This window comes from Oncorhynchus gorbuscha, linkage group LG18, assembly GCF_021184085.1.
Source record: "Oncorhynchus gorbuscha isolate QuinsamMale2020 ecotype Even-year linkage group LG18, OgorEven_v1.0, whole genome shotgun sequence".
NCBI classification, from domain to species: Eukaryota; Metazoa; Chordata; class Actinopteri; order Salmoniformes; family Salmonidae; genus Oncorhynchus; species Oncorhynchus gorbuscha.
The window spans coordinates 66,298,512-66,310,685 of NC_060190.1; the positions used below are offsets into that span (position 1 = coordinate 66,298,512).

At 41.7% G+C, this 12,174-nt stretch overlaps 1 protein-coding gene across 1 annotated transcript in view; it reads left to right on the forward strand.

Moving 5' to 3' along the window:
- The window catches only part of LOC124003473 (guanine nucleotide-binding protein G(I)/G(S)/G(T) subunit beta-1-like), a 28,073-nt gene extending 16,082 nt beyond the window's left edge, over positions 1 to 11,991 (forward strand). The window contains exons 5-11 of the mRNA XM_046311754.1: positions 1,813 to 1,876; positions 2,074 to 2,236; positions 2,365 to 2,431; positions 2,573 to 2,774; positions 3,096 to 3,312; positions 10,028 to 10,143; positions 10,269 to 11,991. Coding sequence (XP_046167710.1) covers positions 1,813 to 1,876; positions 2,074 to 2,236; positions 2,365 to 2,431; positions 2,573 to 2,774; positions 3,096 to 3,312; positions 10,028 to 10,134 — 820 coding nt within the window. The 3' untranslated portion in view covers positions 10,135 to 10,143; positions 10,269 to 11,991. The remainder of the gene's footprint in view (positions 1 to 1,812; positions 1,877 to 2,073; positions 2,237 to 2,364; positions 2,432 to 2,572; positions 2,775 to 3,095; positions 3,313 to 10,027; positions 10,144 to 10,268) is intronic.
- Positions 11,992 to 12,174: the final 183 nt, after the last annotated feature.

Genomic DNA, 12,174 nt, shown 5'->3' on the forward strand with positions numbered 1-12,174 from the left:
ACGAATGTTTTTCATCCCAAAAATGTAATGGCGCCCCCTAATGCATAACTGGATAACACATCCTAGATCTGAATAAATGAAATATTCTTATTAAATACTTTTTTATTTACATAGTTGAATGTGCTGACAACAAAATCACGCAAATTATCAATGGAAATCAAATTTATCAACCCATGGAGGTCTAGATTTGGAATCTCACTCAAAATCAAAGTGGAAAACCACACTACAGGCTGATCCAACTTTGATGTAATGTCCTTAAAACAAGTCAAAATGAGGCTCGGTAGTATGTGTGTCCTCCACGTTCCTGTATGACCTCCCTACAACGCCTGGTCTGGGCATGCTCCTGATGAGGTGGCGGATGGTCTCCTGAGGGATCTCCTCCCAGACCTGGACAGTCTGTGGTGCAACGTGGTGTTGGTGGCTGGAGGGAGACATGATTTCACAGATGTGCTCAATTGGATTCAGGTCTGGGGAACGGGCGGGCCAGTCGATAGCATCAATGCGTTCCTCTTGTAGAAACTGCTGACACACTCCAGCCACATGAGGTCTAGCATTGTCTTGCAGTAGGAGGAACCCAGGGCCAACCACACCAGCATATGATCTCTCAAGGGGTCTAAGGATCTCATCTCGGTACCTAATGGCAGTCAGGCTACCTCTGGTGAGCACATGGAGGGCTGTGCGGCCCCCCAAAGAAATGACACCCCACACCATGACTGACCCACCGCCAAACCGGTCATGCTGGAGGATGTTGCAGGCAGCAGAACGTTCTCCACGGCATCTCCAGACGGTCACGTCTGTCACATATGCTCAGTGTGAACCTGCTTTCATCTGTCAAGAGCACAGGGCGCCAGTGGCGAATTAGCTTGGTGTTCTCTGGCAAATGCCAAACGTCCTGCACGGTGTTGGGCTGTAAGCACAACCCCCACCTGTGGACGTCGGACCCTCATACCACCCTCATGGAGTCTGTTTCTGACCGTTTGAGCAGACACAGGCACATTTGTGGCCTGCTGGAGGTCATTTTGCAGGGCTTTGGCAGTGCTCCTCCTTGCACAAAGGCGGCGGTAGTGGTCCTGCTGCTGGGTTGTTGCCCTTCTACGGCCTCCTCCACATCTCCTGATGTACTGGCCTGTCTCCTGGTTGCGCCTCCATGCCCTGGACACTACGCTGACAGACACAGCAAACCTTCTTGCCACATCTCGCATTGATGTGCCATCCAGGATGAGCTGCACTACCTGAGCCACTTGTCTGGGTTGTAAGACTCCGTCTCATGCTAAAAAAAAAGCACCGCCAGCATTCAAGTGACCAAAACATCAGCCAGGAAGCATAGGACCTGAGGAGTGGTCTGTGGTCCCCACCTGCAGAACCACTCCTTTATTGGGGGTGTCTTGCTAAATGCCTATAATTTCCACCTGTTGTCTATTCCATCTGCACAAAAGCATGTGAAATTTATTGTCAATCAGTGTTGCTTCCTAAGTGGACAGTTTGATTTCACAGAAGTGTGATTGACTTGGAGTTACATTGTGTTGTTTAAGTGTTCCCTTTATTTTTTTGAGCAGTGTATTATTCCACATGATATAGTGGGAAATGTAAGTAGGTGTTGTTATGACTAACCATGCATTGTTGCTATGATTGTCATTGCTTAGATTTGGCCCCAAGTTACAAGGCAAAGCAGTCTTAATAAATTACTTTTATTTTGCTTTTCTATTCCATATATCATTTTGGCTAGTTATAGCTTGATTTAAAAAAAATTGCTTACAATTTCTTAAATGGAACTGTAATTCCATGACCTTATGTTTCTGCTCTTTCTCACAGGCTCTTGGTCAGTGCTTCCCAAGATGGCAAACTCATCATTTGGGACAGCTATACCACTAACAAGGTCAGACTTCAGTAGCTCAACTTCTGTAGCTCTGTTTAGAGGACGACTACAACGTTTCCATTGCAATTATAGGCATTGCATTTTGTCCCTTCAGACATTCTACTTTAGTTGTTTTATTTACCTACACACCTGTAATAAGAGCTCATTACGTCAGGTGTGCAAAGGTTTCATGTTTTTTATCCACCACCTCCTTGCAGGTCCATGCCATTCCTCTGCGTTCTTCCTGGGTCATGACCTGCTCATATGCACCTTCAGGAAACTACGTGGCATGTGGAGGCCTGGACAACATCTGCTCTATTTACAACCTGAAGACACGTGAGGGGAATGTACGTGTGAGCCGGGAGCTCGCTGGACACACGGGTAGAGAGACTACATTTTCTGTTTGGCATGTTATTTGTTATGAAATCCTTCTCTCATTTTCTGCTACTTAAAACACACTATGGGAACATTTCTGGGTTAGTAATGCACAAATTAAATCTAATTTCCAGGTTATCTGTCCTGCTGTCGCTTCGTTGATGACAACCAGATTATTACAAGCTCTGGAGACACCACCTGGTACGTAAAGGAATTACTCAGTGTCCTGTAAGGATGCTGCTCAGTCTATTTCCAATACAACATTGTTAATTTTCCTTAAATGTAAATTGAATTTGTATAGAAACTCATGCCTCTTGTTTTAACCAGATGTTGTTTTTACAGTGCCCTTTGGGATATTGAGACTGGCCAGCAGACAACCACATTTGCTGGTCACAGTGGTGATGTCATGAGCCTCTCATTGGCCCCTGACACTAGGCTATTTGTCTCAGGTGCTTGTGATGCCTCGGCTAAACTCTGGGACGTCAGAGAGGGCATGTGCAGACAGACCTTCACTGGGCATGAGTCTGACATCAATGCCATATGTGTAAGGGCATATTTAAAGATATCTATGCACACGTATTGCCTATTAGGGCATTTTACATTGAGCCATCTTTATTTTAGGTTAAACAATTTGTACATTTTAAGAACAGTATTTAAAAGTACATGAAACCCAAAGGATGACCCAACAAACCGTAAAAAAAACTTACTTCCAATGTGGTCCTCAAATCATGAAATATAATCTCAATTTATACATTTCAGTTCTTTGATTGAAAAAAAAAATAATGTTTTTGAGATACTATATTTTCATTCAAATTTGTAGGTTGTTTGCTCAGTAAGTAATTACTGTATGATCTGTGCTTTGCAGTTCTTCCCCAATGGCAATGCCTTTTGTACGGGCTCTGACGATGCCACCTGCAGACTCTTCGATCTTCGTGCCGACCAGGAGCTGATGTGCTACTCGCATGACAACATCATTTGTGGCATCACCTCTGTTGCTTTCTCCAAGAGTGGCCGTCTCCTCCTAGCTGGATATGACGACTTCAACTGCAACGTGTGGGACACACTGAAGGCTGACCGTGCTGGTGAGTCACTGATAACACCCCAGAGATGTCTCGTCACACGCTATAACAAAACTTCGGTACTTATTCGATACTACAAAATAAACGGTTCGGGTTAAGTTTTTATATTTTTGGTTCTTAATGTCGCGTACTGCATGACAGGATCAAGTCGGTCTATCAGCCAATGAGCCTCTTGTCTGGTCCAGTAAAGCTGACCATACATTACACCATTTTAAACCGCAATAAAACCAATTCTCCCTAATTTTGTTGTATCCAATTGGTAGTTAGTCTTGTCTCATCACTGCAACTCCCGTACGGACTTGGGAGAGGCGAAGGTTGAGAGCTGTGCATCCCCCGAAACCCAACCAAGCCACACTGCTTCTTGACACAATGCCCACTTAACCCAGAAGCCAATGTGTCGGAGGAAACACTGTACACTTGGCGACTGTGTCAGCGTGCACTAAGTCTGGTCCGCCACAGGAGTCGCTAGTGCACAATGGGACAAGGACATCCCTGCCGGCCTAACCCTCCCCGAACCTGGACGACACTGGGCCAATTGTGTGCCGCCCCATGGGTCTCCCGGTCGCGGTCGGCTGCGACAGAGCCTGGACTCGAACCCAGAATCTCTAGTGGCACTGCTATGCACTACCACTGCGTCACTCGGGAAGCTTAAACTGCGATTTTGTAACGATTTCGGATCTATGCCATATTTCTGGGATCGCAGGTTATTTTTATGCTCCACTCATAATGTGAGCGGGTGAAAGAAGTGCGATTTATAAGTCTTGCACTCTCCTGAGCTGCATCTTCTGTCCCGGTTGTATTTTTCTGACATGCCAGAATTCGGACTTGTGAAACTCGTCCTCCGTTGCTCGCTCATTCTTGGCCACAGCGCCACAACATATATAGAATTCACAGGACCGGGCGGGGTCAAGATAAATCTCAATGTGAGCAGACTACAGGATGAAAAGATTATCCAGACCATTTGCATAATGAGTTGTCCCACGATATCAATATTTTTGTTGTCTAACGTATGACTAGCTTTACTCAATGCTAGCTAGCCTGTTCTGAGGAACCACTCCACTGTCTGGGAGTCTGGGCTGCATCATGTCAGCTCCCCACTCGTGCTGCACTGGGAGTCTGGGCTGCATCATGTCAGCTCCCCACTCGTGCTGCACTGGGAGTCTGGGCTGCATCATGTCAGCTCCCCACTCGTGCTGCACTGGGAGTCTGGGCTGCATCATGACAGCTCCCCACTCGTGCTGCACTGGGAGTCTGGGCTGCATCATGTCAGCTCCCCACTCGTGCTGCACTGGGAGTCTGGGCTGCATCATGTCAGCTCCCCACTCGTGCTGCACTGGGAGTCTGGGCTGCATCATGACAGCTCCCCACTCGTGCTGCACTGGGAGTCTGGGCTGCATCATGTCAGCTCCCCACTCGTGCTGCACTGGGAGTCTGGGCATGTAGACATTTTTACAAGTATAATTCCACTTTGACATTATGAGGTGTAGGCCAGTGACAATCTCAATTTAGTGCATTTTTAATTTGGGTTGTAACACAACATTTGGAAAAAGTCAAGGAGTGTGAATATTTTCTGAAGGTACTAAGTCTCAAATGGAAGGAAATCAGCCAAAACAAGCTTAACTTCTTGGCACACCCATCCCGTTAGCGGGATCATTTTCGTCAGCAACCGCTGAATAGCATAGCGCCACAGTCCAAATAATATTACTAAAAAATATTCATATTCATGAAATCACAAGTGCAAAACACTTGCCTTTTGTTATTCATCTCAGATTTTGAAATTATGCTTTACAGCGAAAGCAATCCAAGCGTTTAAGTTTATCGATACCATAACAAAACATTATGTACACTAAGCATTAAGTAGCTAGGTCACAAAAATCAGAAAAGCAATCAAATTAATCATTTACCTTTTGATCTTCTGATGTTTTCACTCACGAGACTCCTAGTTACACAACAAATTTTCCTTTTGTTCCATAAAGATTATTTTTATACCCAAAATACCTCTGTTGCATTATGTTCAGAAATCCACAGGAAAGAGCGGTCACGACAACGCAGACAAATTCCAAATAATATTCATAATGTCCACAGAAACATGTCAAATGTTTTTATAATCAATCCTCAGGTTTTTAAAATATATATTCGATAATATATCAACCGGGTGTGTAGGTTTTTCAATAACAGCGGGAGAAACAATGGCCGCTTTACTCTGTAGCGCAAAACTCACTCTGAGAGCCCCCACCTATCCACTTACGCAATGTGATCTTTCATGCTCATTTTTCAAAATAAAATCCTGAAACTATGTCTGAAGACTGACACCTTAGGGAAGCCATAGAAAAAGGATATAACTTTAAATGGAGGATAAGGCATGCATAGGAACAAAGGTTTTGAAATAAGAGGCACTTCCTGATTGGATTTTCCTCTGGTTTTTGCCTGCAATATCAGTTCTGTTAGACAATATTTTTACAGTTTTGGAAACTTTAGAGGGTTTCCTATCTTAATCTGACAATTACAGTGGGGCAAAAAAGTATTTAGTCAGCCACCAATTGTGCAAGTTATCCCACTTAAAAAGATGAGAGGCCTGTAATTTTCATCATAGGTACACTTCAACAATGACAGACAATGAGGGGAAAAAAATCCAGAAAATCACATTAGGATTTTTTTATGAATTTATTTACAAATTATGGTGGAAAATAAGTATTTGGTCAATAACAACTTTCTCTCAATACTTTGTTATATACCCTTTGTTGGCAATGACAGAGGTCAAACATTTTCTGTAAGTCTTCACGAGGTTTTCAAACACTGTTGCTGGTATTTTGGCCCATTCCTCCATGCAGATCTCATCTAGAGCAGTGATGTTTTGGGGCTGTTGCTGGGCAACACGGACTTTCAACTCCCTCCACAGATTTTCTATGGGGTTGAGATCTGGAGACTGGCTAGGCCACTCCAGGACCTTGAAATGCTTCTTACGAAGCCACTCCTTCGTTGCCCGGGCGGTGTGTTTGGGATCATTGTCATGCTGAAAGACCCAGCCACGTTTCAACTTCAATGCCCTTGCTGATGGAAGGAGGTTTTCACTCAATCTCACGATACATGGCCCCATTCATTCTTTCCTTTACATTGATCAGTCGTCCTGGTCCCTTTGCAGAAAAACAGCCCCAAAGCATGATGTTTCCACCCCCATGCTTCACAGTAGGTATGGTATTCTTTGGATGCAACTCAGCATTCTTTGTCCTCCAAACACAATGAGTTGAGTTTTTACCAAAAAGTTATATTTTGGTTTCGTCTGACCATATGACATTCTCCCAATCTTCTTCTGGATCATCCAAATGCTCTCAAACTTCAGACGGGCCTGGACATGTACTGGCTTAAGCAGGGGGACATGTCTGGCACTGCAGGATTTGAGTCCCTGGCGGCCTAGTGTGTTACTGATGGTACTTTGGTCCCAGCTCTCTGCAGGTCATTCACTAGGTCCCCCCGTGTGGTTCTGGGATTTTTGCTCACTGTTCTTGTGATCATTTTGACCCCACGGGGTGAGATCGAGGGAGATTATCAGTGGTCTTGTATGTCTTCCATTTCCTAATAATTGCTCCCACAGTTGATTTTTTTTTTTTCGAACCAAGCTGCTTTACCTATTGCAGATTCTGTATTCCCAGCCGGGTGCAGGTCTACAATTTTGTTTCTGGTGTCCTTTGACAGCTCTTTGGTCTTGGCCATAGTGGAGTTTGGAGTGTGACTGTTTGAGGTTGTGGACAGGTGTCTTTTATACTGATAACAAGTTCAAACAGGTTCCATTAATACAGGTAACGAGTGGAGGACAGAGGAGCCTCTTAAAGAAGAAGTTACAGGTCTGTGAGAGCCAGAAATCTTGCTTGTTTGTAGGTGACCAAATACTTATTTTCCACCATAATTTGCAAATAAATAAATTAAAAATCCTACAATGTGATTTTCTGGATTGTTTTTTTTTTTTCATTTTGTCTGTCATAGTTGAAGTGTACCTATGATAAATTACAGGCCTCTCTCATATTTTTAAGTGGGAACTTGCACAATTGGTGGCTGACTAAATACTTTTTTGCCCCACTGTATATGCATATTCTCGTTTCTGGGGCTGAGAAATAGGCAGTTTCAAATGGGTATGTTTTTTTTGCCAAAAACTAAAATACAGTGCCTTTCGAAAGTATTCGGCCCCCTTGAACTTTGCGACCTTTTGCCACATTAAAGGCTTCAAACATAAAGATATAAAACTATTTTTTTGTGAAGAATCAACAACAAGTGGGACACAATCATGAAGTGGAACAACATTTATTGGATATTTCAAACTTTTTTAACAAATCAAAAACTGAAAAATTGTGGGTGCAAAATTATTCAGCCCCTTTACTTTCAGTGCAGCAAACTCTCTCCAGAAGTTCAGTGAGGATCTCTGAATGATCCAATGTTGACCTAAATGACTAATGATGATAAATACAATCCACCTGTGTGTAATCAAGTCTCCGTATAAATGCACCTGCACTGTGATAGTCTCAGAGGTCCGTTAAAAGCACAGAGAGCATCATGAAGAACAAGGAACACACCAGGCAGGTCCGAGATACTGTTGTGAAGAAGTTTAAAGCCGGATTTGGATACAAAAAGATTTCCCAAGCTTTAAACATCCCAAGGAGCACTGTGCACGCGATAATATTGAAATGGAAGGAGTATCAGACCACTGCAAATCTACCAAGACCTGGCCGTCCCTCTAAACTTTCAGCTCATACAAGGAGAAGACTGACCAGAGATGCAGCCAAGAGGCCCATGATCACTCTGGATGAACTGCAGAGATCTACAGCTGAGGTGGGAGACTCTGTCCATAGGACAACAATCAGTCGTATATTGCACAAATCTGGCCTTTATGGAAGAGTGGCAAGAAGAAAGCCATTTCTTAAAGATATCCATAAAAAGTGTCGTTTAAAGTTTGCCACAAGCCACCTGGGAGACACACCAAACATGTGGAAGAAGGTGCTCTGGTCAGATGAAACCAAAATCGAACTTTTTGGCAACAATGCAAAACGTTATGTTTGGCGTAAAAGCAACACCCTGAACACACCATCCCCACTGTCAAACATGGTGGTGGCAGCATCATGGTTTGGGCCTGCTTTTCTTCAGCAGGGACAGGGAAGATGGTTAAAATTGATGGGAAGATGGATGGAGCCAAATACAGGACCATTCTGGAAGAAAACCTGATGGAGTCTGCAAAAGACCTGAGACTGGGACGGAGATTTGTCTTCCAACAAGACAATGATCCAAAACATAAAGCAAAATCTACAATGGAATGGTTCAAAAATAAACATATCCAGGTGTTAGAATGGCCAAGTCAAAGTCCAGACCTGAATCCAATCGAGAATCTGTGGAAAGAACTGAAAACTGCTGTTCACAAATGCTCTCCATCCAACCTCACTGAGCTCGAGCTGTTTTGCAAGGAGGAATGGGGAAAAATGTCTCTCGATATGCAAAACTGATGGAGACATACCCCAAGCGACTTACAGCTGTAATCGCAGCAAAAGGTGGCGCTACAAAGTATTAACTTAAGGGGGCTGAATAATTTTGCACGCCAAATTTTTCAGTTTTTGATTTGTTAAAGTTTGAAATCTCCAATAAATGTCGTTCCACTTCATGATTGCGTCCCACTTGTTGTTGATTCTTCACAAAAAAAAAATAGTTTTACATCTTTCTGAAGCCTGAAATGTGGCAAAAGGTCGCAAAGTTCAAGGGGGCCGAATACTTTCGCAAGGCCCCTTACACGCAAAATGTTAAATCAATGCACATACACACTCCTATTGAAAATGCATTCACCTGTATTGTGAATATGTCTAGGCTACATCTTGATTTACCAAGTTTATCAATAGAGATTTACCATTCAAATAAATGACTACCGTTATGTAGTTACTGGTAAAAACAAAGTCAAATTGATTGTAGAATTGATACATTCATTAATGCATACATGGCTGTCCCTGAAAAAATATTGACAAACAAAATGTCTAATTGATTGTTGATCTCAAGACACCTTCTCTTTAGAATAGTGGTGTGTGTCCCTGCTTGTCACGTGGGAGAACTGGGTTCAATTCACCAATGGAAGGAGGAAGGAATAGGCCGTCTTTGTAAATAAGAATATGTTCTTCACTGACTTGCTTAGTTAAATAAATATGTCCAACAATTGAACAGAGCAGTAGCTGTGTTTGTCTGCAATTTTTTTATTTTACCTTTATTTTACTAGGCAAGTCAGTTAAGAACAAATTCTTATTTTCAATGACGGCCTAGGAACAGTGGGTTAACTGCCTGTTCAGGGGCAGAACGACAGATTTTGTACCTTGTCAGCTCGGGGATTTGAACTTGCAACCTTTCGGTTACTAGTCCAATGCTCTAACCACTAGGCTTCCCTGCTGCATCAAGTGCCATCCTGTGACTTTGCCTAATGTGCCTTTTTTTTGTCTTGGTATTGAGTGTCGTGATACTAAACCTGGAAGCTATCTGTATTAAATTCAAAATTCTAGTATCGTGACAACACTATTGCACACCAAGCATGTTTTATATTGTACACGTATTTAGTCATGCAACCTGTCCTGGAAATGTGAAATTCAAAATAACTCCCAACAAATGTTTCAAGCTCATTTTAACTTATTTATAATGTCAGCTAAATTAAATCCATCATTCCCAGCACCGTCCTGAGACTAATATTGTGGTTCCGTTTTAGGTGTGTTGGCTGGACATGACAACCGTGTTAGCTGCCTGGGAGTTACCGACGATGGCATGGCAGTTGCAACAGGATCCTGGGACAGTTTTCTCAAGATCTGGAATTGAAACCTGAAGGTGCTTTGCCCTTTTTGTATTGCTGTAAAGCTCCGCCTTTTTAGCTACTTATGGAACAACAGCTGTATACAGTGTGTTCATTGTTCAGTAGAAGTTAACCCTGACTCATTCTTACTTTTCTTCAGATGTCATTTTGAACTCCAAAGTTGACTGGAAGACCATTACAACAACTTGAGAATGTTAAATTTCATAGCATCTTCTTCAACACCGTTTTAAACTGACTTGGACACCACAAACTAAGGGAAACCAATGCCTTTCCTACACAAGAAGAGCACAATTGTTTGTCAACTAGTTAAAAAGAAGAGTTCCTGTGGTGTCAAATCAAAAACTTGTGCATTCCTTCTTGGACCCTTTTATGTTACCTTGAATGACAAAACACTATCATCCCATGCAAATGTATGTCTTGAAAGCAAATGTTTGAGCGTAATTGTACAAATTATTTAACTTTCTTTTTTTAAAGAATTCTATTCTCTGATGGTTTGTTTTATTCAGTTGCTTTCAGTTTGTCAGGTTCTTTTCAAATAAAGCTTGTCATATTAATCCAATGTAATCATGTAAGAAAGCTGAGACAAAATAAAACATGCAGAAAGCAAAATATTGACCAGATTACAGGAGCTGCGTTCAGAAAACGTCAATGATGTATTTATTTGCCAGCTATTTTTGTTTCATCACGGCTTTTTTTTGTTGTACAAAAATCAAATGTGCTTGAACTAATACTGTGTTAACTAAGCACATGCTATAAATTGTGATGATTGCTAATTTCAATACAGAAGTAGTTCACGAGTAACTTAATTTCAGTTAACCCCTTAACTCTGTTTTAATTGGGTGGAGTAGGGAATAAGGGTTTAGGGTGGGTTTTGTGATTGTTGGGGCTGGATTTAGTTTAATGGATGGGGATTTTTGTAAGTGTCCACTTAGTGAAATACCACCTGACTAACAGACACCTTTCCTGTGCTTGAAACAGCAGTTGCTATTCTGTGAATGAAATGTACAAATCAATGTCTGAAAATAATTATCTGAAATGTTACATTTGGTTTTGTCTGCCATGGGTTAATTTAAGCATGCATGCTGTAGAATTGCTTTCCACGATGCAAAGATCCAAGTCATCTGTCTTGTTCATAATTTGTAACCGGTTAACTATTTTATTTTGGCTAAACACTGCATATGTACTTACACTGGCAAAGCTATGCACCAGAGTAATTGAAAGTGAAGAATGGATTTCCTATTGACTGCAGACTCCATGTGAAATATCATACCAGTTCTAATGATGCCAATTTTTTTTAAATATAATTCATAGTGAACCTTTTTTGATTAACCTCCTTTAAATGTTCACACCCAATGGAACAAAAACATGTTCTCTGATTTATGCCCTTACTAATTTTGTAATTTCTTTTCTTGGTCTTAAGTCATAGCATCTGAATGGCAGAAGAAAACAATTCTCCACTGTACAGAAGCACTTTCTTTAATAGTTGACATTTTTCACCTTTTCTGTGATGTACAATACATGTGATCTATTTGTGTGTGGCCACAAGTAAAAATGAATTGCAATTCAATTGAGATGGGTTTCCTTTTCTCCTTCCATTGATAAGATGGAGCTCTGCACCCTTTTCACATTTTTTTGTATTTTATTTCAATATTTTGTCCTGCGTTTACACGGGCATCCCAATTATTGACACGTGCTGATCTGATTGGTCAAACGTCCAAATAGTGAAAAAAAGAACAATTGGTCTGGTCTGCCTGTGTAAACAGCCTTGGTGTTCCACAGTGAGCTGGATCAAGATACTGTACTAAAATGTACTGTTATTGAAAATGTAATAAAGCCGTTTGAGATGTCTTGTTCTTAACCTATTCTCATGCCACTTGTCAAATGTTTTCTAGTTTATATGTAGATTAACTATATTGCCTGTTAGTGCAAATAATGAAAGGAACCCTCACCAAACATCATTCACATTTCAACAATGCAAAGTAAAAGCGCAATAGGCTACTTAAAATGTTTGTACGTGCCCCTAATGGTTGGTTGTTTTTGTCTTT